The sequence below is a fragment of the Sturnus vulgaris genome, chromosome 7, assembly GCF_052056855.1.
Source record: "Sturnus vulgaris isolate bStuVul1 chromosome 7, bStuVul1.hap1, whole genome shotgun sequence".
In the NCBI taxonomy this organism is placed as follows: Eukaryota; Metazoa; Chordata; class Aves; order Passeriformes; family Sturnidae; genus Sturnus; species Sturnus vulgaris.
In genome coordinates this window covers 40,357,199-40,383,625 of record NC_142249.1, presented here as the reverse complement: position 1 = coordinate 40,383,625, position 26,427 = coordinate 40,357,199, and the positions used below count along the sequence as shown (strand labels likewise).

General features: G+C 36.7%; 1 protein-coding gene across 2 annotated transcripts in view; it reads right to left on the bottom strand.

Moving 5' to 3' along the window:
* RIF1 (replication timing regulatory factor 1) overlaps positions 1-26,427 on the bottom strand; it is a 30,702-nt gene that overhangs the window by 3,456 nt on the left and 819 nt on the right. For both annotated transcript variants that reach the window (XM_088168412.1, XM_088168413.1), the window contains exons 2-29: positions 25,829-25,907; positions 24,998-25,094; positions 23,446-23,576; positions 22,721-22,815; positions 20,716-20,905; positions 19,953-20,045; positions 19,723-19,861; positions 18,663-18,814; positions 17,928-18,045; positions 16,637-16,810; positions 16,262-16,372; positions 15,960-16,022; positions 15,181-15,281; positions 14,305-14,391; positions 13,558-13,631; positions 13,244-13,424; positions 12,621-12,728; positions 12,178-12,327; positions 10,362-10,461; positions 8,655-8,919; positions 7,194-7,236; positions 6,139-6,341; positions 5,136-5,235; positions 4,651-4,794; positions 4,174-4,316; positions 3,420-3,509; positions 3,282-3,336; positions 5-2,668 (exon numbers count right to left, since the gene is read on the bottom strand). In XM_088168412.1, the coding sequence (XP_088024538.1) occupies positions 5-2,668; positions 3,282-3,336; positions 3,420-3,509; positions 4,174-4,316; positions 4,651-4,794; positions 5,136-5,235; positions 6,139-6,341; positions 7,194-7,236; positions 8,655-8,919; positions 10,362-10,461; positions 12,178-12,327; positions 12,621-12,728; positions 13,244-13,424; positions 13,558-13,631; positions 14,305-14,391; positions 15,181-15,281; positions 15,960-16,022; positions 16,262-16,372; positions 16,637-16,810; positions 17,928-18,045; positions 18,663-18,814; positions 19,723-19,861; positions 19,953-20,045; positions 20,716-20,905; positions 22,721-22,815; positions 23,446-23,576; positions 24,998-25,094; positions 25,829-25,907 (5,950 nt within the window). The remainder of the gene's footprint in view (positions 1-4; positions 2,669-3,281; positions 3,337-3,419; positions 3,510-4,173; positions 4,317-4,650; positions 4,795-5,135; positions 5,236-6,138; positions 6,342-7,193; positions 7,237-8,654; positions 8,920-10,361; positions 10,462-12,177; positions 12,328-12,620; positions 12,729-13,243; positions 13,425-13,557; positions 13,632-14,304; positions 14,392-15,180; positions 15,282-15,959; positions 16,023-16,261; positions 16,373-16,636; positions 16,811-17,927; positions 18,046-18,662; positions 18,815-19,722; positions 19,862-19,952; positions 20,046-20,715; positions 20,906-22,720; positions 22,816-23,445; positions 23,577-24,997; positions 25,095-25,828; positions 25,908-26,427) is intronic.

The following is a 26,427-nucleotide window of genomic DNA, read 5'->3' as shown; positions in this document are numbered from 1 at the left end:
ATACCTTGTTGGCAGGTGACAGGGAATCATCCTCCTGGCTCCTTTTGACCCCTCTCTTCAGGATGCTGGTGGAGGGCGAGGCTGAGGGGGACCAGGTGCAGCGGGCCTGGAGGCTGGTGGGGCTTTCAGCCACCTGCACTTGGGGACCCCCTTCCACCTTCAGAGGGGAATCCACACTCGTGTCTGCCAAGGCCACGTTTTCACACACTTTTATTTCAGTTTCCATCACTTCATCCTTTATCTCTTGATCTGGAACAACACAAGTTTCTCCAGTTGAGTTCTCAGCTTCTCCTTCATCCTCTTGATTTCCTTCGAGCTCCTTCACCTCTTTTTCCTCAGGTTTGCTGTCAACACTCAGTTCCTCAGGCACCTCTTCCAGTTGTCCATTTTCATTTATTTCTTCCTTTTCTGCAGCTGCTGGTTCTTCCCCTGTGTCCCCCGAGTCCAGGCAGCTCTCCCTGGGCTCTCCAGGAACACTCTCAGGCAGAACCTGTTCTGTTTGCTCCTTCTGCTCTGCAGGTTCCTTTATTTCCTCCATGGACTCGGTGGTTTCAGCTGCTGAACCCTCTGCATTCTCAGCATTCTCCTCCTCCACCACCACCACACTGCTTCCCTCCAGGTTTTCCAGAGCCCTTTCCTGGCTTTCCAAGCTGCAGCTGCCGGGTTCTTTGGGAGGGTGCAGTGGAGTGCTCGCTGCACATGGAGCCAGGGCCAAGCTCTCCTCCAGATCTGAGTGACCAGAAACATTCCCAGGAGCGTGAGCTGGGGTGGTCTCAGGCTCCTCCAGCTCAGGAGCTTTCTCCTTCTTTGACTCAGTGAACTTTGATTCAGTCACCTGCTGCTTTGGCTTTTTAAAGCAGCAATCACAGCTCTTGATTTTTTTCACCCTTTTGCTTCTCTTGCTCTGACACTCATGGCTTTGCAAAGAGGAGGGCTCAGCACCTGAAGAATTTGCTGCTGCTGCTGCAGAGTCCCCTGGGCTGGTTTCCTTCTCCTCCTGTTTGTTCTCCTCTGCTGCTCTCCCATCGTGCTCAGGCAGACAAGGGCTGCTGAGTGACTCCATGGATGCATCAGCCTTGTTTGGCTCCACGCTGGTGTCCTGCAGAGCACCTGCATTCTCAGAGCTGTCAGACCCCACAGCCTCTCCAGCAGCTGCAGCAATATCCTGGTTTTCCAGGCCACCTGCTTCAGCTGGCACTGCAGCACCTGTGCTCACCTCAGGATCTCCTTTATTTTCCTCCACTGCACTCTTAGCTTCATTTCCCTGGGGAGATCCCTCAAGGCTCTGGCTCCCTGTTTGTCCTTCTTTCAATTTCCCTTCAAGAGAATTGCTTCTGCTCCTCACTTTTATGGCTTTTCTCTTCTTTGTGCTCTCCTCCTTGCCCTCAGAGCTGTCAGCCTCAGAGTTTTCTATGCTGGACAGCAAACCTTGGGAGGATCTCCTGGTGTGGTAGCGTGGGCGTTCCACCTTCTGCCCTGCAGTGCTGAGGCTGCCCTGAGCCTCCCCCTCCGCCCTGGGGGGATCCTCTGCCCTCCTGCCACCTCTGCTCCCCTCCTCATCCAGGCTCCTGCAGGCAGCAGAGTCCTTGGAGCTCCAGTCCTCTGCCACTCTCTCAGCTTGGCTGCTCTCTTTTGTGCTTTCTGTTGTTTTCCCAGGAATTCCTTTCTGCTTTTGGGATCCGTCACCTTTTCCCTGGGACAGCTTCTTCTGCCCAGCTTTCTCCTCCTCTTTCCTCCTGTCTCTCTTTTGGAGCCCCTCCTCCTTCTCCTGGCTGGCCGAGGAGCTCTCCAGAGTCTCGGAGCGTCTCCTGGAGGAACGTCGGAGCTGTTTTTGGTGAGGGGACACTGGTGGCACCTGGCTGTCATCCCCTGGGGCCTGCTCAGAGCAGCTGGTGCTGTCTGGGGGGGTGTTTTCTTTCGAGTCCATGTCCAGCTCTTGAGTGTTTTCCATTTCTGCGATTGCATCCTCGACTTTCTGGATGTCTGCCTCCGTGGAGAGCAGAGCCTGCGACTGGCTCAGCAGGACGTTCTTCAAATCCTCCACTGCAGAGCCCAGCTCAGCACTGCCTTCCAGGCTCTCAGAGGCCAGGGACTCCTCTGACCTGCCCTGGAGTTCGGATTTATTGCCCTGGAGCTCGGATTTATTGCCCTGGAGCTCGGATTTATTGCCCTGGAGCTCGGATTTACTGCCCTGGAGCTCCATCCTGCTCTGCCGCCGTGTCACCCTGCGCATGGCAGGAATGTTTTTATTTTCCTCTCCAGATTTCTCTGCTTTAGCACTGCCTTTGCTGCCACTGGTGTTTTCCTGCGTGGCTGCCCCAGGAGCACTCCCAGGCTGCCCTGACACGGAGCTCAGTGGGGCTGGGCTGAAGGCTCTGCTCTCTGCAGCCCCGAATTTCTCCAGGGTGATGAAGGACTGGCGCCGGCTCACGGGCTGGGGGGTGCCAGAGATGATGTCACTGGAGGCCGAGCTGCTGGTGACATTCGAGGTGTCCTCCTTCTCTGCTGAGGCTTCCTGGGAAGCTGCTTCCATAGAATTTGTCTCCAATCCCTCTCCAATGGATGTTTCCTCTGGGATCATCTCAGCTGTCTCATTTTTGGCCTCTCCCTCGCTGCTGCAGGCTGGGCTCTCCTCTGACTGACATCCTTCACTCCCTGCCTTTTCCTCCTGTCCCAAAAATATCAACAGCAAAATATTTGTCCTAGGAATCAAATGAAATGGTTGTGCTTGTCTTGTGAATATAATATAATAGTAAACTACATTTCTGGTGCAATAGAAAACAACAGACTCACAAGATTTTTCTAATCACCCTTCCAAGGTTTTCCTAATCATCCTTTCTCCAAATTATTTATTATCTATTGGTAGCTATAAACTACACTTAATTTGTTTTAAAACCATTTAATTCCAAACCAAAGAACTCCAAAGATGTTTGAGGTTTTGCTGTATTTTACCTGGTCTGATTGGCACTACAGTTAGCACAGCAGCTGTTCAGGAATTCCTCCCCAAAAAGGAATTCAGGATTTACAATCTTTACCCCAATAAAATATTGTACAGCACAGGCACATGAGTGATCACACACTGCTCACATAAAACCTCCCATTCTGAATTCAAATACCCAATGGCTGGGCCTGTCAGGAATAAAGAATACAAAGCAGAATACAACACTGCAGTGGTGTTAAATTTTCTCTCACTTGGTGCTGAGAATGGAAAACAAACCCCAAAAGCTCTCATGTTATGGCAGAAACTCAATTTTAATCACCATCAGACAATGGGAAATTACCTGAGGCTGGTTTGCAGTGTCTGCTTTGGCATTTTCCACTGAAGGTGGTACTTCCCTAAAAGAGAATTACTGAAATCAGTGCTGCTGCCAAGAGAGAAACCTCTAATGAGCACAACTTTAATGAGCACTTTTACTTACAAAGAATCTTCCTGGCTCTGGGTGTACTGGGAAAATGAGGTGGTGTCCTGGGATGCATCCAAGTTGTTGTACATGGCAGGAATATCAACTCTGGAACAACACCAGGAATGGGGTCAGACTCTTCTCTGGAATTTATTATCTCCTTATTTCAAGGCCATGATTTTTAGCTGCATTACATCTTTATTTTTGGGGAATAAAAGCTGTGATTGGGATCCCACTCTGCAAAGAATCCACCACAACCCAGAGGAGTTCCTGCACACGAGTCCTGCTTACTCTGCTCTTGCTGCCTAAGCACTCCAGTGTTGTTTCCTCACATTAAAAAGAGATTCATTCCAAAGATTCTTTTGCAATTAAGATGAGTCTTGGGAATATCCTAATTCCTGACATGCTGCTGACTCAAGAAATCCTTTCCTCAGATTGTTTTACCCAATCATTTCATTTCCATGATTTATGAAAAAAGACATTTTTTATTTCACACCGCAAGTGAGTCACGAAGTAAAAATCTAAACTCCAAATTTCCCAACTCCACACAGACTAGAGAGAGTGCATTGAATCAGAAGAGGAAGTGCAACTGCAAGAATAATTTGGTTGCTTGAAAAGAGCAAAACAAAGAACTCTCTTAACTTTAAACTTAATAACTTGTATTTAAGAACAAGGCTCAATCACCCGTGGTGGTGTGAGAAACAGGAACTGAAGTGAAGTCAAGCTCAAGGAATGACATTTCACATTAAGTTTAAAAATAAAAATCACAGACCTCTTTGACCTAAGCACTTCTTTCTGATGCTCTGTCAATATTCTTGGTTTTGTTTCTGGAGGAATAAACACAAAATCAACAGATTTCTCCTCTTCCAGAAGCGTCTCACTTGTTGTCTTAGGAGATGAAAATTCTAGTTTTAACTGCAGAAAGATAAAAATGCCAAATCCTGGGTTAGGAACAAGAGAGGAACTGAAAATCAGGAATTCCTGAGGGACACAATTCCCTCCTTGGGAGGGATCTGCCAAATCCAAAACCCACCAAAACCCAAATCTGTCACAACCTCCAGCCAGAGGGAGGACTGAGGGGTTTTTTTTTACCACCCTCACACCCAGAGAATTCTGACAGGAATATCAAATCAGACTCTGCTGGGTAGCCTAAGCTGGAAAGGAAAATATTTCAGCATTGCCAAAATTCCTGATTTTGTCCTGAAGGTGCTGGATTTGATTCCAGGACACCTCTCTGGGAACACTTTACCTTGGCAGGGGTTCCTTGCACGTTGCTGGATTTGTCTTTGCCATCATTTTTTGATTCACTCGTCTGTGCCAATATTGAATCTCGTTTCTGTCCCACCTTCACCTCCATTCCACTGATTTTTGCATCCAGCTGGGAATTTTCCATCTATTCAGACAAAACCACACTGAATGCACTGTGGGAAGAAACTCCCAGCTCACAAACCCACCCCGTGGTAATTTCTAGGATAAAACCATTCCACACTCACCTCCCACTCCTCTAAATTATGTAGAGGACAATTTAAAAATGAATTATTTCAAATAAATTCCTAGAACCCAAAATTTACAATGCAGGAAGTGGAAGAACCAGCTGAGTCTTTTGACAGTGCTAACCCAGCAGAGTTTATCATCCTAAACATGAAACCACTGCAGGTCAGTCAGATTAAAAATCCCAACTGACCTTTCACTCCCTGCTGAATAATTCCCATGAAATCCCAACAAAATATTTACCATGTCAGAGAAGGGGCCACTGCACTCCTCAGACATCTCAATGGTTTCAAAACCAGGCAGCAGCAGAGGGATTTTCTTTTTGGCTTGGCTTAACACAGACCTGCTCAACAACAAAAGAAAAAAAAAAGAATTTCAGATTTATGGGAGGAGGAAAGGTGCAGAGAAGGAGCAGCAGCTCAGAATAAAAAGATCCCAAGGCTTGCACAAGGAATCAAATGGCACAACACAATTGTGAAGATGTAAATAAGAATAATAATAAAGAAATGTTTCTTACTGGAGTTGATCAGGGTTCAACAACAAAAGAATTTCAGATTTATGGGAGGAGGAAAGGTGCACAGAGGGAGCAGCAGCTCACAATAAAAAGATCCCAAGGCTTGCACAAAGAATCAGATGCTACAACACAACTTGTGAAGATGTCAATAATAATAATAATAAAGAAATGTTTCTTACTGGAGTTGCTCAGGGTTCAACAACAAAAGAAAAAAGAAAAAAAAAATCAGATTTATAAGAGGAGGAAAGGTGCAGAGAAGGAGCAGCAGATCTCTCAGCTTGCACAAGGAATCAGATGGCACAACACAGCTTGTGAAGATGTAAATAATAAAAATGAGTTTCTTACTTGACTTCCTCAAGGTTCAACAACAAAAAAAAGAATTTCAGATTTATGGGAGTAGGAAAGGTGCAGAGAAAGATCAGCAGCTCACAATAAAAAGATCCCAAGACTTGCACAAGGAATCAGATGGCACAACACAACTTGTGAAGATGTAAATAATAAAAATGTGTTTCTTCCTGGAGTTGCTCAGGGTTCAACAACAAAAGAAAAAAGAAAAAAAAAAAAAATCAGATTTATAAGAGGAGGAAAGGTGCAGAGGAAGAGCAGCAGCTCACAATCATTGTGAGCTTGCACAAGGAATCAGATGGCACGACGTAACTTGTGAAGATGTCAATAATAATAATAACAATAATAATAATAATAATAATAATACTAGTAATAATCGTTTCTTACTGGAGGTGCTGGGGGTAGGTGAGGGAGGAGGCTCTGGCGAAGGTGCAGTTCCAGAGTTGGGCACATTGGTGGCGGATGTGGCGGCTCCTGTGCTGGAAGGCCACGCTCAGCACGGGGCTCAGCTGCTGCAGCAGCACCGAGTCACACGAGCCCGGGCAGTGACACTGCAGGCACTGCAGGATCTCTGCCAGCAGCTTCTCCAGCTCAGGGAAAACAAAAAAAAAAAAAATAAAATAGAATAAAATAAAAATGAAAAAAAATCATGAAAAAAAACCAGCTTGTTAAAAATCAAAGTTGCCCGTTCAATTTTTAGCATTTTGAATTTTTTCTTTTTTATTTTTACGGGACGTCGCAGCGCAAGAAATGCGAGAGTTGAGCGGTGCTGCCGTCAAAAAATGGAACAATTCAAAAATCTCTCCACTTTGAATTTTTTAATTTTTGAGGGGAGGAGAGTGCTCAACTCTTGGGCTTTGTGTTGTGACGTTAAGGGCATTAAAAAGAAAAAAAAAATTAATCTCTCCACCCTCGTCCCATTTTTAATTTTTTTTTTTTTTTTAATGCCCAAAAGGTCAGAGCACAAAATGCAAGAGCTGAGATTTCCTCCCCTCAAAAATGTAAAAATTCCAATCTCCACCCTCGTCCCATTTTTAATTTTATTTTTCTTTTTTAAGAGAGCCCCTCAAAAATGTCAAAATTCCAATCTCTCCACCCCGGTCTCATTTTTAATTTTTTTTTTCTATTTTTTTTTTTTTTAAGAGAGCCCCTCAAAAATGTCAAAATTCCAATCTCTCCACCCCGGTCTCATTTTTAATTTTTTTTTTCTATTTTTTTTTTTTTTAAGAGAGCCCCTCAAAAATGTCAAAATTCCAATCTCTCCACCCCGGTCTCATTTTTAATTTTTTTTTTCTATTTTTTTTTTTTTTAAGAGAGCCCCTCAAAAATGTCAAAATTCCAATCTCTCCACCCCGGTCTCATTTTTAATTTTTTTTATTTTCTTTTTTTTTTTTTAATGTGCTGCCCAAATTCCTCCCCAGCAATTCCTTTAGCAAATTTACCTTGTTGTTCAGACTGCTGTACACTTTGGGTACCTCAGGGAGCCTGCCAAAAAAAAAAAAAAAAAAAAAAAAAAAAAAATTCAATTTATTTCTATTTTGCTGCTTCATTTATCTCCAAGTATAAAAAATTGAACAGAACAAAAAAAATTCCAGCACTGTAAATTTTATTTTGTAGAGAGCAATTTAATGGAATTATTTTATGATAATTCAGCCTCAGTTGGGGATTAAAGAATTTCCTGATGGGAATTTCTCAGATTATTTTAAATTCCATGGATACTGATATGCTGAGTTTAGGAGAAATTAGTAGAAACTTTAATTTGAAGTTTTTCTTATTAATTAACTTCTAATGGCATCCTTAATGCTCTCCTTCAACACATTTCCAAGGCCCCATAAATATTTGCATTAAAAAGCTGAAATATTTGCATTTTTTCCATAAAACTCACTTGGTTTTTAAAATTTTTTTTCCAATACTCACTTATTTTTTTAATTTTTTTTCCCCGTAAAACACACTTATTTTTCTTATGTTTTTTTCCATAAAACTCACTTGTTCTTTGTGTTGTTTTTTTTTCATAAAACTCACTTGGGTTTTTTTCATAAAACTCACTTATTTTTTTTATTTTCTCCCCATAAAACCCACTTATTTTTTTATTTTTCCCATAAAACCCACTTATTTTTTTTTATTTTTCCCCACAAAACCCACTTATTTTTGTTATTTTCTCCCCATAAAACTCACTTATTTTTTATTTTTTCCCCATAAAACCCACTTATTTTTTTTTATTTTTCCCCATAAAACCCACTTATTTTTTTATTTTTCCCCAAAAAATTCACTTATTTTTGTTATTTTTTCCCCAAAAAATTCACTTATTTTTTTTATTTTTTCCCCATAAAACCCCACTTATTTTTGTTATTTTCTCCCCATAAAACCTCACTTATTTTTTTTATTTTTCCCAAAAAACCTCACTTCTTTTTGTTATTTTCTCCCCAAAAAACCCCACTTATATTTTTTTATTTTCCCCCCATAAAACCCACTTATTTCTTTTTATTTTTCCCCATAAAACCCACTTATTTTTTTTATTTTTCCCCAAAAAACCCACTTATTTTTTTTATTTTTTTCCCATAAAACTCACTTATTTTTTTTTTTCCCATAAAACCTGCTTATTTTTGTTATTTTCTCCCCATAAAACCTCACTTATTTGTATTATTTTTCCCCCATAAAACTCACTTATTTTTTTTTATTTTTCCCAAAAAAACCTCACTTTTGTTGTTTTTCTCCAAAAAACCCACTTATTTTTTTTTATTTTCCCCCCAAAAAACCCCACTTATTTTTTCAATTTTCTCCCCATAAACCCCACTCATTTTTAAATTTTTTTCCCATAAAAACCACTTAATTTTTTTTTTTCATTTTCCCCCCGCAATACTCCCCTCTCTTCCATCATTCCTTCCCCCCCCCCAAACACTCACTTATTCTTTTCGTAAAACACAACCAAAGGTTTGGCAAAAAAATCCAAAGTGGCAGCGAGCAGGGAAGGCAGGGACACGTGGCTGCTGATGCTGTGCAGGGTGGCCACCAGGGACACCCCAATGGCCACCAAACATTCCCAGGGCTCGTCCTTGGAGCAAAGCTCGTGGAAAGAATTCAGGAGAAGCAGCAGAAGTTTGAAGAGAGAGCAGAGTTTGCCAAGAGGTTCCTTTTTTTTCTTTGCCCATTCCGTGGGTGTCTGGGGAGCTGATGGGTGGAGAATTGGATTGAAAAATTGGATTAAAAATTGGATTAAAATTTGGATTAAAAATTGGATTTTTTTGCATTCATTAAAGTGTTTAACGACAAAAGGGAGTTGAACGTTGAGGCTACAGCAGAGACAGAACTTGGATTCCCAAACTAGATTTATATAAATACATTTTAAAATTTGATTTAACAACTTGAGCATATTTTTAATGGAAGAATTGGATTAAAAATTGGATTTTTTCATTCATTAAAGCGTTTAACGACAAAAGGTAGGGGAACGTTGAGGCTACAGCAGAGACAGAACTTGGATTCCCAAATTAGATTTATAGAGAAACAGTTCAATCCAAACTAGATTTATATAAATACAGTTTAAAATTTCATTTAACAACTTGAACATATTTTTAATGCATATTTTGATTAAAAATTTGATTTTTTCATTCATTAAAGCGTTTAACGACAAAAGGGAGTTGAAGGTTGAGGCTACAGCAGAGACAGAACTTGGATTCCCAAAGTAGACTGATAGAGAAACAGTTTAATTCAAATTAGATTTAAATAGAAACAATTTAAAATTTGATTTAACAACCTGAGCATACTTTTAATGCATAATTTGATTAAAAATTTGATTTTTCATTAATTAAAGCGTTTAACGACAAAAGGGAGTTGAAGGTTGAGGCTACAGCAGAGACAGAACTTGGATTCCCAAACTAGATTTAAATATAATCAATTTCATCCAAACTAGACTTAAATATAAAGAATTTAAAATTTGATTTAACAACTTGAACATATTTTTAATGGAAGAATTGGATTAAAAATTGGATTTTTTCATTCATTAACACGCTTAATGACAAAAGGCAGCTGAACCTTGAGGCTACAGCAGAGAAAGAACTTGGAATTCCCAAACTAGATTTAAATATAAGCAATTTCATCCAAACTAGATTTAAATATAAACAGTTTAAAATTTGATTTAACAACTTGAACATATTTTTAATGGAAGAATTTGATTAAAATTTGATTTTTTCATTAATTAACACACTTAACAACAAAAGGCAGTGGAATGTTGAGAATATGGGAGAGAACTTGGATTCCCAAACGAGATTTATATAAAAACAGTTGAATCCAAACTAGATTTAAATAGAAACAGTTTAAAATTTGATTTAACAACTTGAGCATAAATCAGCATTTTACTATTTTAACCAAAAAAAAAAAAAAAAAAAAATCAGCATTTTACTACTTGAACAAATTCCCATGGGACAGAGAAATGATAAACACTTTTTTACTCAATTATGCTTTTTTGAAAATTTACTTCTTCAACTTCAGCAGGGAATAGGAAACAAAACAAAGAATATTTTGTACAAAATGAACCTTTTTCTTAGATTAAACTCTAATTTTGAAGCAATTCTTGCAGGCACACCCAGAAATCCCCAAATTTAATTATTTCTTACATCGATTTTTGGGCTGGAATTTGGTGCCATAGGGGGCAAAGTTGATGCAATCGACCATGACTGACACGAGGTGGGTGAGACCTTCCAGCATGGACAGCTCCTGGGGACAGAGAAGAGAAATTAAAAAATGAATCAGGAAAAAGAAAGAAAAAAATGAGCCAGAAAAAAGAAAGAAAAAAAATGAGCCAGAAAAAAGAAAGAAAAAAATGAACGAGAAAAAAGAAAGAAAAAATGGAACCAGAAAGAAGAAATGAAAAAATGAACGAGAAAAAAGAAAGAAAAAAATGAACCAGAAAAAAGGAAGAAAAAAATGAACCAGGAAGAAGAAATGAAAAAATGAACCAGAAAAAACAAAAAAATCATTCAGAAAAAAGAAACCAAAAAATGAACCAGAAAAAAGAAAAAAATGAGCCAGAAAAAAGAAAGAAAAAAATGAACCAGTAAAAAGAAAAAAATCAACCAGCAAAACCGAAAATCAATCAGCAGAAACAAAAATCAACCAGCAAAAACAACACAAAATAATGAACCAGCAAAAAATCAACCAGAAAAAATAAAAAATCAACCAGTAGGAACAAACTAACAAAAAAAAAAATCAACCAGCAAAACCAAAAAATCAACTAGAAAAAAAAAAAAAAAATCAGAAAAAATCAACTAGGAAAAAAAAAAAATCAACCAACAGAAACAAAAAATGAACCAGCAAAAACCAAAAAAAAAAATCAACCAGCAAAACCAAAAAAATTCAATCCTCAAAGGAGCAAACATTAAAAAAAAAAAACAGGTTGGGTGTTCAGGACAGCAAAAAACCCAATTTTTAATGACAGGTGAGTGAAATTGTTCTGCATGATCAGGTCAGAGGAATAAAATTCCATTTTAAATCCAGATTTCCATTGAGGATGAGCTGCTCATTCCAATAATTAAGATATAAAAAAACATTTAGGAGAAATCAAGAAAATGAAAGTTCAAGGACAAAGCCTGGTTGTCAGAAAAGTCATTACAGGCACAATAATTAAGTTATTAACAGCAGAACACGAATAATTCTCAGTGCATAGAAAAAGAGAAGTAAATTTTATTTTTTTCCCCTCTCAATCCATCCAATTTCTTCTAAATGAGGCCAAACTTGTTTTAAAAGGAAAAGTGAGATTGTGAGCAAAAAGAAGTTTGAATGTAACTTCACACTGAATTTTTCAATTAAATTTGATTTAGTAATTAGTGATTTTTGAAAATGATGTTTATTATCAGGATACAGCAGCATCCAATGATGGGATCCTCTAAATTTCAGCTTTTTTAAATTCCATTTTTTTTTTGTTTCTTTCACAGGATTTTTTTTCCAAAGTGAACTTTAAGCATGCAAAGTTTTATATCCTAAACTAAAAGTTCATCCCCATCCCCTTGTGGTGTGAGTTTGGGAAGATAATTTAGGTATCAAAAATATTGGGTTTTTTTTTTTCAAAATCTTTCTCTTTTATTCAGCTTTAGGAATAAAATCCTCATATTTTAGTGTACAAGGCTGATGGTTCCACGTTCCTCTTTCCTAATTGCAATGAGCTTTGTGGTTTACCATCACCATACCACTCATTAACCATTATTATTAATTAGAAAACCAATCTTAAAAATCTCCTTAACTCGTTAAATATGGAAACTTTAAAATTCTTTTTACTCCTTTCTTTCATTTCTCTACCAACTCCCGCCAGCAAAAAAAATTCTTAAAATTTTAAATCTTCCCCCAAACCACTCCACCCTCTAGAAATCAGAACTTACAACACGTTCTTAAATCCAATTTTCAAGAAATTTGCTAAATTTTATATTTTATACTCACTACTGAAGTTTCACCTTCTAGCCCAGATATTATTTTGGCACAAAATTCTTCACAGCAAAGATTTTCTTCTGCTGTTGCAACCAGAGCAGCACAACGAGCAAAAACTCGATACAGGTCTGACCAAGATTTCAATAAAGATTTCAAAGTTGGCTTTAAGGGAAAAAAAAAAAAAAAAAAAAAAAAAAAAAAGAGGAAAAGTTGATAAATATCAATATCTGTGCATAGAGAAAAAAAAATAAATTGTTTTTTTTTTTGTTTTCTTTTTTCTGTCAAAACTTAGGGAATTTTTTAGGGTTTTAAACCTGTGGTATAATGCAGGTTTTTTACTGAACCCAAAACCCAGCAGAATAAACCCAAAGTCAGCTTGGAGAATTCAGAGATTTCATCAATCCCACATCGGTTTTTAATTAATTTTGGAATTCATTTGATTCATTTGCAGTTACCTGTGGGAATCCCTGAGTGGGGAAAATGTGGAATACTGGCAGTAACAAAGCACTGTACACAGCATTGAAATTGTGCTCCAGGGCATCTCCTTGGTTCACCTCGTTATTCTGCAATAATTAAAAAGTTTGATGGTTTAATATTATTTTTTTTTTCATACTTGTGAATAATTTGCTTGTTAAATAAACTTTTTTTTTTTTTTTTTTTTTAGATCTAATGACTTATGAGGATGAATTCATTCAGCAACTCCTACATTATATTCAATGTATTTCTTAGTAAATAAGCTGATAAATCTTTTAAATATTTTAATTTATATGACTTTTATTACATGAAAGATGTCTGACATGAGTAAAACTCTGGTCTAATTACATCCTGAACATCCCAATCTGGGATTTCTTTTATTTTATTTTATTTTATTTCCCCACCAAGCAAACCTGGATTTCCATGGTTTTTACCAGCAGGATTATGCCAACCTATCTAATTTCACTATCCCTTCAAAACATCAAATTCCTTTAAAAAAAAAAAAAAAAAAAAAAAAATTTGAGATAAATGCTCAGCAAAACTCTCCCCCTGTGGGATTTCTGAGGATGGAGAAGTAAAAAGCTGTAATTAATGAATTAATTACCTGATGAATCCATTCAGTGAGAGGATTAACAACAATACTCCACATTCTCCAGAGCTGTTCCTTGTTGCCCACCTGCTTTGCACTCTGATCAATGACACAGAGCACAGACTCACTGAAAGCCAGGGCAGATGTGGGGCCAGAAAGGGCAAAACCCACCAGACTTTCCAAAATCCCAAAGAATCTGGGGAAGGAAATTCCATAGGTAAGATGTTATTTTATTTTTTTTTAATTTTTTTTTTTCCCTTCAGCTGAAATTAGAAGGAAAAAAAATATAAATAAAATCAATTTTGTCGTATTTTCTAAGCTCTACGTACCTCTCATCTGTCACACAGCTTTCCAAGAGGTTATTGTGGAAAGGTAGTTGGATTAGGAATAAAGCTGGAGTTCCCTTAAAAAAGAAATTAAGAAGTTAAAAGAAAATTGATCAAATGAAATGATTGTCTCATTTCCACAAGTGTTTCTTTATTGTATTTAAATCCTGAGACAGAAATTCACAGTTGTTAAAAGTTGTTCCAAAATTGTCAATTCTAACACTTGAACAGAAAAAGAAGAGGGGAAAATTGGGAAAAAAAATCCTAAAAACTAAAAATCCTAAGATGCTGCCAGATCCTGGGATTTGCTCATTTCCAGGTTAATGCAAGAGATATTTTTGGGCAATTTTTGTTCAAATCTGTCACAAATATTTCAGGTTTGCTAACGTTGAGAGTATTTAACAAAATGGATTTAATATCTGTCAATTCAAACTTCACTTTCCTACTCAAGTTTGCTGCTCTCCAAACAAAAAATCCCCAAAATTCAGCATCATTTCAGCTTTTCTTCACAGGTTTTTTTGTTTATTTTATAAATATTTTATTATCTGTTCCCCCCTTCTGATGCAGCACACAGAACATGACATTCACTAATGACTGTCAGCTCTTTTCCTGCAGTAATTTCATTAATTACAATTAATTTACACCTCAGAAAACGAATTGCAAACAAAGCCTGCAGTGTGGAACATAGAATAATTTGATTTTCCAATACATTTCAGCATTAATAAAGTCCCAGAATGAATTCAGACTTACATTTAAAAGATCCATATCAGCAACCTGATAAGCTGGAGATCCCAATACTTTTGGAGGCAACTCCTTGACAGTGATATCAATGAGAGACTAGAAGGATGAGAGGGGGGAAAAAAAAAAAAAAAAAGCACATTTAAATGTATTTTTTCTGATATACATTTATATATATAAAGAATACAGGATGACAAAAAAAACCCCACATTTATATTTTTTTTTTCTGATATATAAATATATTTATATATATATAAATAATAGAGGATGAGGAAAAAAACCCCCACATTTATATAAATTTTTTCTGGGGTATATATATATATTTATATATATAAATGATACAGGATGAGAGAAAAAAAAACACATTTATATAAATTTTTTTTCTGGTATATATATATATATATATATTAATATATATAAATAATACAGGATGAGAGAAAAAAAACACATTTATATAAATTTTTTTTCTGGTATATATATATATTTATATATATAAATAATACAGGATGAGAGAAAAAAAACCACATTTATATATATATTTTTTCTGGTATATATATATATTTATATATATAAATAATAGAGGATGAGAAAAAAAACCCCCACATTTATATAAATTTTTTCTGGTGTGTATATATATATATATATATATATATATTTATATATAAATAATACAGGATGAGAGAAAAAAACCCACATTTATATATATATTTTTTTCTGGTTCAAATATTTTAAGCAACACCACAAATAAAAGAAAAATTGAAACAATTCCCTTCAGTTAAAAAACACACACACAAAAAAAAAATTCCATCAAGGTCTCCACAATTTTTTTTTGAACCCTGTAGCCAATTTTGCTGCTAAATCTGAAATGGTTTTCAGGAAAAAACTTACCAGAATTTTCTGTACAGGCAGAGAATTTGATCTCACAATATTTTTTAAAGCCTGCAGTAACATGGTCAGTATTTCTGAGCCTTGTTTCTCTTTCTTATTTCCTGAAATAAAGAATATTTCCAGTCACAGCAGAATGGTCACTCTGAGCATCATTTCAAATTTTAGTGCAAAACAAAAAAAAAAAAAAAAAAAATCCTGTGTAAATTTGGAAAAATTTACCAAATATTTCAGAGATTCAGGTACTAATTCTGCTCATAACATAAATGAAATTTCTAAGTTTAAATAAAAACTTCCAAATTTAATTAGGAAATGAAAACACCTTTGTTTCATTAAAGATTTGATTTTTTTCAACATTAAAGTTGTGGAATTTTGTATTCATCCAAAGAATGCTTCTTCATTTTCTGTTTGATTTTTTGATAGAAAAGTTTGAATTATTATGAATATTCTGGACTTTTCCTTGGATAAAAGGCATTTAAAAAAAAACCAAAAACCAACTTTTATACATCTGCAGACATTACAGTTTACTATGGAACAGAATTTCAATGAAGAAAAAAAAAGGCACCAGAGTCAAAAACTTTTAATTTTTATCTCCATTCCTCAGTCCTAAAGAATTTTGGAGGGGTTGTTTTTTTTCTGAAATTGTTTTAAAATAAAACAGAATTATTCATTCAGATTAAACCCAAGCAATGAAGCATCAACAATTTATGGTGCAATTTAAAACTAAACCACCTCTGCCTGGTGAGCAATGACAAATTGAAAAAAAATGAGATTTTTTTTACCTGCTTCAATTGCTGTTTTTACAAATCCATTCATGTCCTTCCAGATAACATTCAGCAAACAATCTGCAAGGTGACAACGTTTTTATTCAGTTTGCAATCAAAATAATCGACAAAAATGCAGCTAAAATATAAATTGTGTTCAAGGACAGGTTTGATTTCAGCCAAAATTTAAATTTCAACACAAGTCAGACCAAGTTTTGCTTTTTTAGAACATCAGGATATCACAAAGTGCTGCTTTCTTATGTTTTCCTTACCCACTTGATTTTCCAGAAAATATTTTAATTCCATCACTGAATTCTTACCAGGAACTTCTTTTCCAATTCCAACAAAGCCATCCTGAACAGCATTTATCAGAGTGCTGGCATGCTTACAAAAAAAAGAAGGGCTATTGATCAGTGGGTACTGGAGAGGCTCTAAAAGAACAAAAAAAAAAAAACCACATTTCATCAACCTGTTACTTTGCATGTTATTGGGAAAATAAGCTTTAAAAAACAATCAACTATTTGTGTGTTCAAGGCATTTTTTTTTATATAAAAATATCTTTAAGATGACAACACTTAAAAGTTTAAATCGTTTGGTTCCAATGAGATAAAATTTGAGATGATGCAAATTTTAATTTTTTTTTTTTTTTTAATTAAATATATATTTAAATAGATATATTTTTAAAACTCATATACCTAAGCTAAGCACGAGTTTGTTTTGCTTTGCAAAATCCACAACTTGTGGTCCCATGAGGAAATGGAGCAACATTTCAATTCCCAGGAGTTGGATGGAAGGGAAGAGAACCACTCCTGCTGTGCTGCTGTTCAGGGCCATCCTGGGAGTTCCTGGGCTCACAAATGGGAAAGGACCTGAGGGAGGGATAAAAATCCACAATTCAATGCCTCACACATTGCAGGGAAAATTCCTAAATTGCCCAAGGAAAGGATAAATCATAAATGTGAAAGGCATCTCTGACAGCCAGGTTTCTCAGGGAAGTGGGGTTTGCCATCACAGCTCTATTTTTTTTTAATTATTATGATTATTTTTTTTAAATTCTGGGACACCAGATTTTATTTTAGCCACAGAAATCCCCATGGAAGCTGTGGTTCCACAATCACTAAAGTGCTGTTGTAAAAATCAGCTGCTACAAAAAAAAAAAAAAAAAGTTTCCATTGGAAATTGTCACCTGGAACACAAATTCAGTCTTGGCAAAATATTTTAATATTTTCACCAATTCAGCTGTGATGTCACAGGACTAAGATGAACTTTTTAAAAGAAAGGAATACAGGAAATTCCCCAAATTCAGGATATCCCTGAGGCTGTTAATTACAGAATTATATAAATAGAAGAAATTCTAGCAGAATAGAAATGCACAAGCCATGGATGCCAGGTTTCCAGAAAGGGAAGAAAAACCAGGAGTTCTTTATTGGATATTTAGATATAAAGGTTAAATAAATTTGATTTCACATGTGGTTAAAGTATTAAAATTCCTGATGGATTATCATCACTGGGCAGGGTTAGAGGGGATATTGGGAGGGAATTCCTGGCTTGGAGGCAGCTGGGACAGTGGGAGGTGTCCCTGGATGAGTTGTAAGGTCTTGGAACAAAGGAAACCATTCCAAGAATCTCCAGTGTTCAGGCAGAAATTAAAAATGCTACAGAAATAAAAGGGCAGGTATAAATAGCTCATGTGTTAATATATGAAAAACAAAGATTCCAAACCAGAGCTCCCTTGCAACAGAAAAAAAAAAAACAATTCAGGATATTAAAACTAATCCTCAAACTGTGATTGGAACAACTTTTAAAACTTTAAATAATTACTTCAACAGCATCATTTCACCCCATATAAACCATGATTTCTGCAGTGACCATGCAGAAAAATCCCTGTTTCCAAGAATAAGAATTACAAATAAAAAAAAAAGCAGAAACATGACAAACAGGAGAGATGAGTGAAATGGAGCTGGAAATTTCATGTATTTCATGTACCTGATTTCTGCCCAGGGGTTGCAGAGCCCAGGTTGGGGTTGTTGGGACGTGAGGGGGTTCCTGGGAATGCAGCAGCAGGATCCACACTCAGGGTGCTCTGGATTAATGGGACACAAACCTGCAAAGGGATCCCAGCAACAGCTAAAGCCATAAAAAAAAAATCATTTCAAACATCACACTCTGGGTTGGTGTTCATAAATCTGAGTTTCTGGGTATTTATAATGAATTAGGGAAATACCTAATCAAACAAAAATTCCTGTTGGATGCAATAGATTTTAATGAGCCTAAGAAAATCCTTTTCCCTCTTTTTACTCCCATTGAAGATTAATTTCATGAAATCCAGGTGTTGAATAGAAACAGGTCCATTCCATTTACAATGTGACTAGAAATGGAACACCTGCAGCATTTTTCTTTCTATCTTCCTAAATAACCATGACCTTTTGCTCAGTTTTCCTATGGCAGGCCTTTTCCAAGCCCAAGAATCTTTATTTAATTAATTAATCAAGACTGCACTAAGAGGAGATTTTCAGAGATGCTCACAGGACATTCCCACAGACTCTCCAATATTTTAGGGCTGCTGAGTCCCAAACATTCCTTTAAATCACACACGAGGACAAACTGGTTCCTTGAAGGAGTTTGATTTTCAATCCCAAAGCAGAAAGGGATGAAGCAGGAAAATTTATTTTCCAGAGCTCAGAGAGGCCTGGGCTGCACAGTGAGCAGGATTTTTGTTACCTGTTCAAAGTTGGAGGGCAGGTGAGGTCCCAGCCTCATCAGTAAATACCACCACACCTCGAGCTTGGTGAGTGCCAGAGCCTCTGTCCTCACATGGATGGAGCTCAGGGGCTGCATCAGCAGTTTCAGCCTTTTGGCACTGCACAGGATATCTGGGAAATCCAAAAAGTGCATTTTAATTGATAGAAATTATTAAATCACAGCTCAGCAACATTTGATTAAAACGTTGTGGGTTTTTTTTTTCCCCTCATCTATTTCAGCTTCAAATTAACAATAATTTGCAAAACTCAAACCATGTAAACCTTTCAAATTCTCTTAGTGCTTTAATTACTACCTAGAACAACTCTGAAAAAATCAAGTGTTTCTTTTCAATACCAAGATTAAAATTCAATTTTCTGAATTCCAACTTGACCCTGCTTGAGAAGGGAGGTTGGACCCAACCTGACCCATTTTGGGATTTTGTGATGAACAGAAGAAATTCCCTTTGCTTGGCTCTGTTATGTCCCATCTGCTCCAGGGAAAGGAAAAATCAAACACTGAGTTTTCTCTTCAGAACACAGAGCAGCACCATCAAGGTAAAAAAATATTCTATTTTGACACAGGATAGACAAAAAAATTATCCAGATCTAGGTTATACCTTTAAAACAACTTTTTAAAACACCTCTGGAATCCTGAAGTGTTGCCTTTCTCTAGTTAAACCACACCATCCAAAATAAAAGATACAGAATGTTTTATTCTCTATTTCATTGCTGTTTGGATCAATTTTAGCACTACAAAACAAGATTTACTAATTTTATTCTATTTCTAGCACTCCCAGCAGAAAAGTTAGGATTGAACTATCACTTTGCCTCAAAAAGAAAACAAGAAAAAAAAAACAACAAAGAAACACAAAAATTTTAGTTTTAGCTGTGCACACACACAACGAATTTTTATGCAGCACCATGTGGATATCCACAATTCAATGACCACTAACAAAATATTTATTTCCAGTTATGTATTCAAGTAAACAAAACAAATCAGGTTCATTTTATTTATTTTTTTTTTTTTTTTTCAAATCTACCTGGATTTAGGGCAAAATTATCAATGAGGCTCTTCCATGCAATGAAGGCAATTTTCTTCACCACTGGGGAGCCACTGCGAAATCCCAGCTCCTCCAGCTGCAGCAGGGAATTGATGAAGCTCCCACTTCGATGCAGAGTCTGAGCAGGAAAAAAATTGAGAATTAAAAAGACATTTCTGCTGTTTAAAAACTCCTTTTTTTTAAAAAAGATTTGTTGTTTTTTTGCTTACCTTTCCGAGCAATCTGACAAACAGGGGCCACAGCTTTAACACGAAAGTTTCGTTTTTTGCAGAAAATAATTTCTGAAGTTCGGAAATTAATTTCTGCAGACAGAAAAAAAAAATAGAATTTCTACAAGAAATAGGTTTGAAATATTCTAAAAACTACACACTCACACCAATGTCTGAGGACACAGCTGATCTGTTTCTACATCAGAAAGATTTCATTCTGCACCACACAGCATTTGCTACCATCTGATTGTCTTTTTTTAGTTTCTAATTCTCTTTTTAATCGAAATTTATGGCTGTTGATCTGACAGTGGCAACCAACAAAGGAAAATCCATTTCTTCAAATATTTGCATTTCCTCTATCTCTGAAGTCAAAACACACCCTGACCCAAACCCTCACCTTGGTTGGTTGGGTTTTTGGGTTTTTGAGCAGAAAATAAGGCAAAATAAGTAAGACAGCCCTGGAAGTGATGGGAACATGAAAAGCTTCATCAAAAACACCAAAGGGCTGCTGCTGCCCAGAATGAGGAACCCTAAAGGATGGAAAATGCTGAAAATCCTCTGCTTTTCTGCCTCCAAAATCTGTCTCCCATTCCCTTTTGTTGCTGGGCATTTTTTTTCCTATATTTCCATTTTTTTTTTTTCCCCATTAAAACCACATCAAGAAGTCGCTGTCAATGCACAGGAAATGAAATTTATGTGTCCCCCCCTCACCCTAACACCCCCAAATTGATGCTGGTGACCAAAAGTTGTCACTGTCACTCACTGTGGTCATCAGGTGCTCGGTGACAGCTGCCACCTCCTGCTGCTTCTGCAGGAGCAGTGGCATCCCCATCTCCAGGGCAGTGGCACCTCTTAACTGCACTTTGTGAGCTGAGTGGACAACCAGAGGGATGATCAGCTTTGCCCACCTCACAGCCTCTTCTCCCATCTGGGTTGGAGTTTGCTCCATTAAGCTGGATTTAAAAAAAAAAAAACAAAAAAAAAAAAAAATCAAAAAAATCGGGTTTTGTAGTGGTTTTGATTTGTTCAATTAATACATTAACCAATAAATCTCAAATGATGTGGTGGGTTAAATAGTTAGTGTACTTATTGGAATTATTTAGGGTTTTTTTTTTTTTTTGGTTGTGAGATAGGATTAGAAGGTGAACTAGGTTTAAATTTCAAAGGGTATAAAGAAAATGTTTGTTAATAGAAATTTAAAGAAAAAATAAGGAGAATAAAATTTTTAGAATTCTTTTCATCCTCCCTACGCTTTAATGATAATGGATAGAAACAAATTAATTTATTATTTTTTAAAATAGTCTTTACAGATCTCCAACACACAGCTCAGGCACTCAAATTATCTTTGTATCATCAATAAATGCTCTGATTTAATCCATGATTTATAGAAAACAATTCCAATTTTTTTTTTTAACCAATTGTATTAAAACTGCAAAGTTCAAGTGTTATTTCAGATAAACCTCAGAGCTGTTTGATCACAATTTTATCACCAGGAATGCACAATGCCCAAGGAAAATTTGGCCATGACCCATCCCTGGGAATTCCCAAGCAGCTCCCACACATTGGGAACAAATCCCAGCAGATTTTGGAAAAATCCCAGGTTTTGCACAGATTTCATGAACTCTGGTCTGCTCAGAGCTCTGATTTTTATCTTCTTATTCCAAAAAAACCACACCAGGATCAAATTCCACACATTTCCACCATCCCAGCACCAAACAAGGTGCAGAAATGGGAATATCTGGCACATATTCAATTAACTTGTATCTAGAAATCCTGGAATTTTATCCAGTTCCCCTTTTCCCCAGGAAAGTCAAATCCTCTCCCTACACTTGATGGAGAATTTGCTGCACTAAATAAAAATTTTGCCTCTCAAGTCATTTTATTTAAGGCAGGGAACAAGAACTGCTTAAAATAACTATTTCAAATGGATTTGCAGTTCAAAGCAGATGGCAAAAGTTTAAGAGAAAACTTTAAGATATAAGCTCAGTGTAATTACTAATAAAGAAATAAAATTAACACTAAGTAAAGAGAAAATTTGAATATTTTAGTTCTGCTGACCACAACAATGCACTCAACAGTGATGGTCCTAAAAAGTCACCTTTGCAATTAAACAGGAATTTCAACTGTTATAGGAAACATTGCACTAAAATGTTGTTGCCAAGGAGGTATTTTAAATAAACCCCCAAATAATGGCAGAGAATTTCTAAAGCAGGCAGGTTCTGGGGAAAAAAAAAATAAAAAAGTGAGAACATAACCTGGGGAACACAAGTGAGAGGTGAGAAATAATTCCTAAAAAAGCCATTAAAAATGAAAGCAATGTTGTTTAAGTTCTACATCAGAATGATTATATATGAAGGTAATAATTTTTAATTAGAAGACACAAAGGAAGTGGTGAACAGTGCAGCTGCTCCCCCCCACTGCCCAGCAGCTCCTCAGTTCACAATTCCATGGGATATCCCCTGGTCAGTTGGGATCTGTGTCCCCTCCTGTGTCCCCAAATCCTTGATTTAGAGCACAGCAATTAAATCAATGAAATTAATTAAAACACACCCCCGCTGTTTCCAACATCATTTCCATCCCAAAACCAACCCACAGCACTCAGCAATCACCTCCAGCCCAGTCAAAACAATCCTTTACATAACCAACAACTCGAGGGAAAATTAAAGTTTTTTTTTTTTCTTTAGTACATTTAGTGCCAAAAAGGTTTTGTAGGAAGAGTTTCCCCCCCTCAAATCAAGGCTGACAATTGAATATTGCAGAGTTCTCACCGTATAATGACATTAAGTGCCTCATATTCAACCACAACAGACTGAATTTCTCCTTTAGTCAGGATTGTTTCCAGGGTGGAGAGAATATTGGACACCTGAGAAAAGAACAGAACAATTCAGTGAACACTTAGATACAAATTCCATGAGGAGCTGGAATGATTTCCTTTTGGTATTTCCTTCACATTTCACTTTCCAAGATTGTGTTTGGATTATTGTTTTAAATTGGAATATTCATAACCTTTCTCCCCTGGGATATTTTATTTTTTTCTGATAGAACTGTTCACATTGCAGCTTTCCCCTCAAGGAAAACCATAATTTCTTGGTTTTTCCAAGAATTGATACTTGGCTGGCAGATTTGATGGGAAACAACCTTTGGGTTAAAAAAAACCCCAAAACTGAGTGACAAAAAATTTGCCTCTTCTCCCTAGGAAAGAACAGCAGCAAAATGAAAAAATGGAGAAACTCAAAGATAACTTCTGAAGCCTCTTCTCTGTGAGAAAAGAGCAAAAGAAAGGAAAGCCAGAATTTCTTGGCTTTTCCAAGAATTGATGGCAAATAACCTTTGGGTTAAAAAAAACCAAACTAAGTGACAAAGAATTTGCCTCTTCTCCATAGGAAAGAACAGCAGCAAAATGAAAAAATGGAGAAACTCATCTTCTTAACAACTTCTGAAGCCTCTTCTCTGTGAGAAAAGAGGTCACCAAAAGCAAAATGAAGAACCTCACCTCTTTTTTAACAACCTCTGGAGGAAAAGCTTGCTTAGAGATGACCCAAAGTGCCCGAGTGCGAGTGTTTTTATCTGAGCATTTCACAGCCACGCTGTTCACTGCTGCCAGCAGCTCCTGGCTCTCAGTGCCTGCAAGGAGAACACACAAAAACCTTCACCATCCATCCTGTTCCACACATTCCCAGCTCCTTCTGATCGTTTCACTTTGCCCAGCATCCATTCAGCTGGAATTTTCTGTGATTTATTGCTTTGGAGAAGGTTTTTTTCTCTTATTAAAGTAGACAAAAAATTGAAAATGTATTAATATATATAAATATAATGCAGTGCATCTGTGTTACTTATAAGAATCCATAAGACTAAAAACAGCTTTAAATACACCTGACCTGAAGATTAAGTATTTAATTATTCAAAACTTCTTTACATGAATTTAGCAGCACTTTGCTCACAAATCGACATAAATAAATTTATTTCAGAGCATACAAGAGGTTTTGTTAGTAAAGGTGGTAAAATTGTAGCTCATTACATAAAAATTAATAAGGTTAATATAGGGCTTTTCTCCATCTGTGTTCTCAGTTGGATCTATGTGTTCTTTTAAAATTCTAGGGTAAAAAGTCTGATTTATTGCAATTTTGCACTTTGTGGGTGAATGATCTCCCAGTGAGAGAAATGGAAGGACATTTCCACTCCTGTCCCCAAACACAGGCAGACCCAAAGGTACAGGAGCTGCTTGTGCTCCCTCCCTTTTTAACTCCCCATTGTTCTCAGGGCTCTGTGATTCCTGGAGCTTGACATTCTGTAACGAAATTGTCATTAATCAACTGGATAGAAAAAAATCAGTTCTGAGAGGGAAGTAAGATATAATAATAGACATTATTAGAAATGCCTCATTCTCACAGGAAATCAAGGGAAATTTTGCATAATAGGAAAGCAGGAGACACTGAAAAAAAATTGAGAAGAGCCAAAAGAACCAATTGCAACCAATTTCCCCTCCCCTGTTACCAAAAACCTGTGGTTTCACCTTGAGGAAAGTTCTCAAATTCTCAAGTTCTCAAACCCAAAACCTTTTGTGAAAGGGATTTAGCACTTTCTAGGAATGCAGGTCATAAGATTTTGGATTATTTAAGATTAATTTGAAATATTTGGGGCTGGACTAGATGACCTTTAATGGTCTCTTCCAACTCAAACCACTCCATGATTTGATGGAACAAAGAAATCTCCAAGAAAAAGCTGGAAAATGTGGAAAAGCTTTACTGTGCACCTCCAAATCCTACAAATAGGTTCTCCACTCTTTTCCACAAGAATATCTTTTTTTGATCACTAATTCCACACAATTAATTACTACCAAAGCATTTCATGAAACTTGAAGTCAATAAAACAGAATTAGTGCAACAGCACGAAAAATTATCACCATACTTGTGCACAAGATGTAATTAATGAACTGATCACACTGCTCATATTACAGACAAAACTTGATCAAAATTAAAATAAATGCTAAGAAAAACATCAAGAGCTCTGATGCATACATTTATACTCACAGTTTGTTTGCTTACCAGATAATTCAGCTGTGTTATTTGAATTAAAAGTGCAGAATCCCAAGGCCTGCAATGCTGCATTACTGAGCTCCAAGTTTGGACTGGAAATGTGTGCCTGGAAAAAAAACCCCAAAAAACCAAAAAAACCCAAATCCACAGAATTAGAAAAGTAACTGAGAAATACTGAGTTTATTGTCTAAATAGCAACACTTTTGGGAAGATGTCAAAAGCAAACACTTGGTGAAAAATCCACCCAAGTGGGAAATTCTCCCTGGGTTCTGTTCACATCAAATCAATAAAATAATCTGAGGTGCTGAAGGCATTTTGGCTCTCTGTAATTAAAACATGTTTAATGAAATAAATCCCACACATCCCAAGTTTTGCACTTTGGCTGTGTATGTTATGTTCTCTCACTTGACTCTCCAATTGTTTTGAAGCTTCTAAAACAGAAGGAAAAAAAGGCTAAGAACAACCTTTACATTTAATCCTTAAAAACCCCTGACATTTAGGGCATATTCTGAATTCTGAAGTGTTTCTAAGGCAGCCACAACACACTAATGGCTGCAAGATGAAATCTGACTGTGGGATGCTGCCTGAACACATCCAAGACCCAGCATTTTGATTTTTTTCTGCAGTAATTCCTCACCACAAGAGAGATCTATTTTGCCAAAAACCCCTTCCTGCTCTGTCACCACCCTGCATTCCTACTAAAGGTTGGATTCCACGATCTCAGAGGTCTTTTCCAACCTTAATGATTCTGGGACTCTATTAATGAACTTAAATGTGAATCTTTCAAAAATAAATTTTTATTCATTGAATTGTAAGAGAACTGAATGGAAAAAACCTTACCTTGAACACTTTGCAGAGTTGAGGGAAGTGTTTCCTGACATCTGCAATGAACGCTTTGCCTCCTTCACCAGTGAATCGACTGCAAGGAGCAGGAGGGAAAAGTAACAATATTTACAAGGTTAAACACATTGTAACTGACTTAACTTTCGATTTTTAACACACACCAGTGGATTTTCTCGAAGGAAACTGACACAACACCGAAGAGATAAAAGAGCAAAAAATGCCACCAGGTCTGACCCAGCAGCAAAATCCTGTGTTATGGTACAAAGCGAGTATAAAACATTTGTAAAAACATTAAGGGCTTTCATTTCTTGGTCAGCTCCTCTAAAAACATGAAAATTTAGTATGCAGACTTTAAATGACTTGCTGCAAGATAGGAAAACAGAAATACAGGAGCTGAAAAAGCAGTTTCCTCATAAGCAGCTCCAAAATGCAGGAAAATCCTGGCTGGACAAGCAGCAAGGATGACTTTGCACATAAGTGAGGAGCATCCTTGCAGGAAAGCAAGGAAAGTAATTGTCCCATAAAATGTTAATCATCAGTTTCTCACTGCAAAACCCAAACGGAGCTAAGCTCAGTCATCCAGACACAACCTGAGA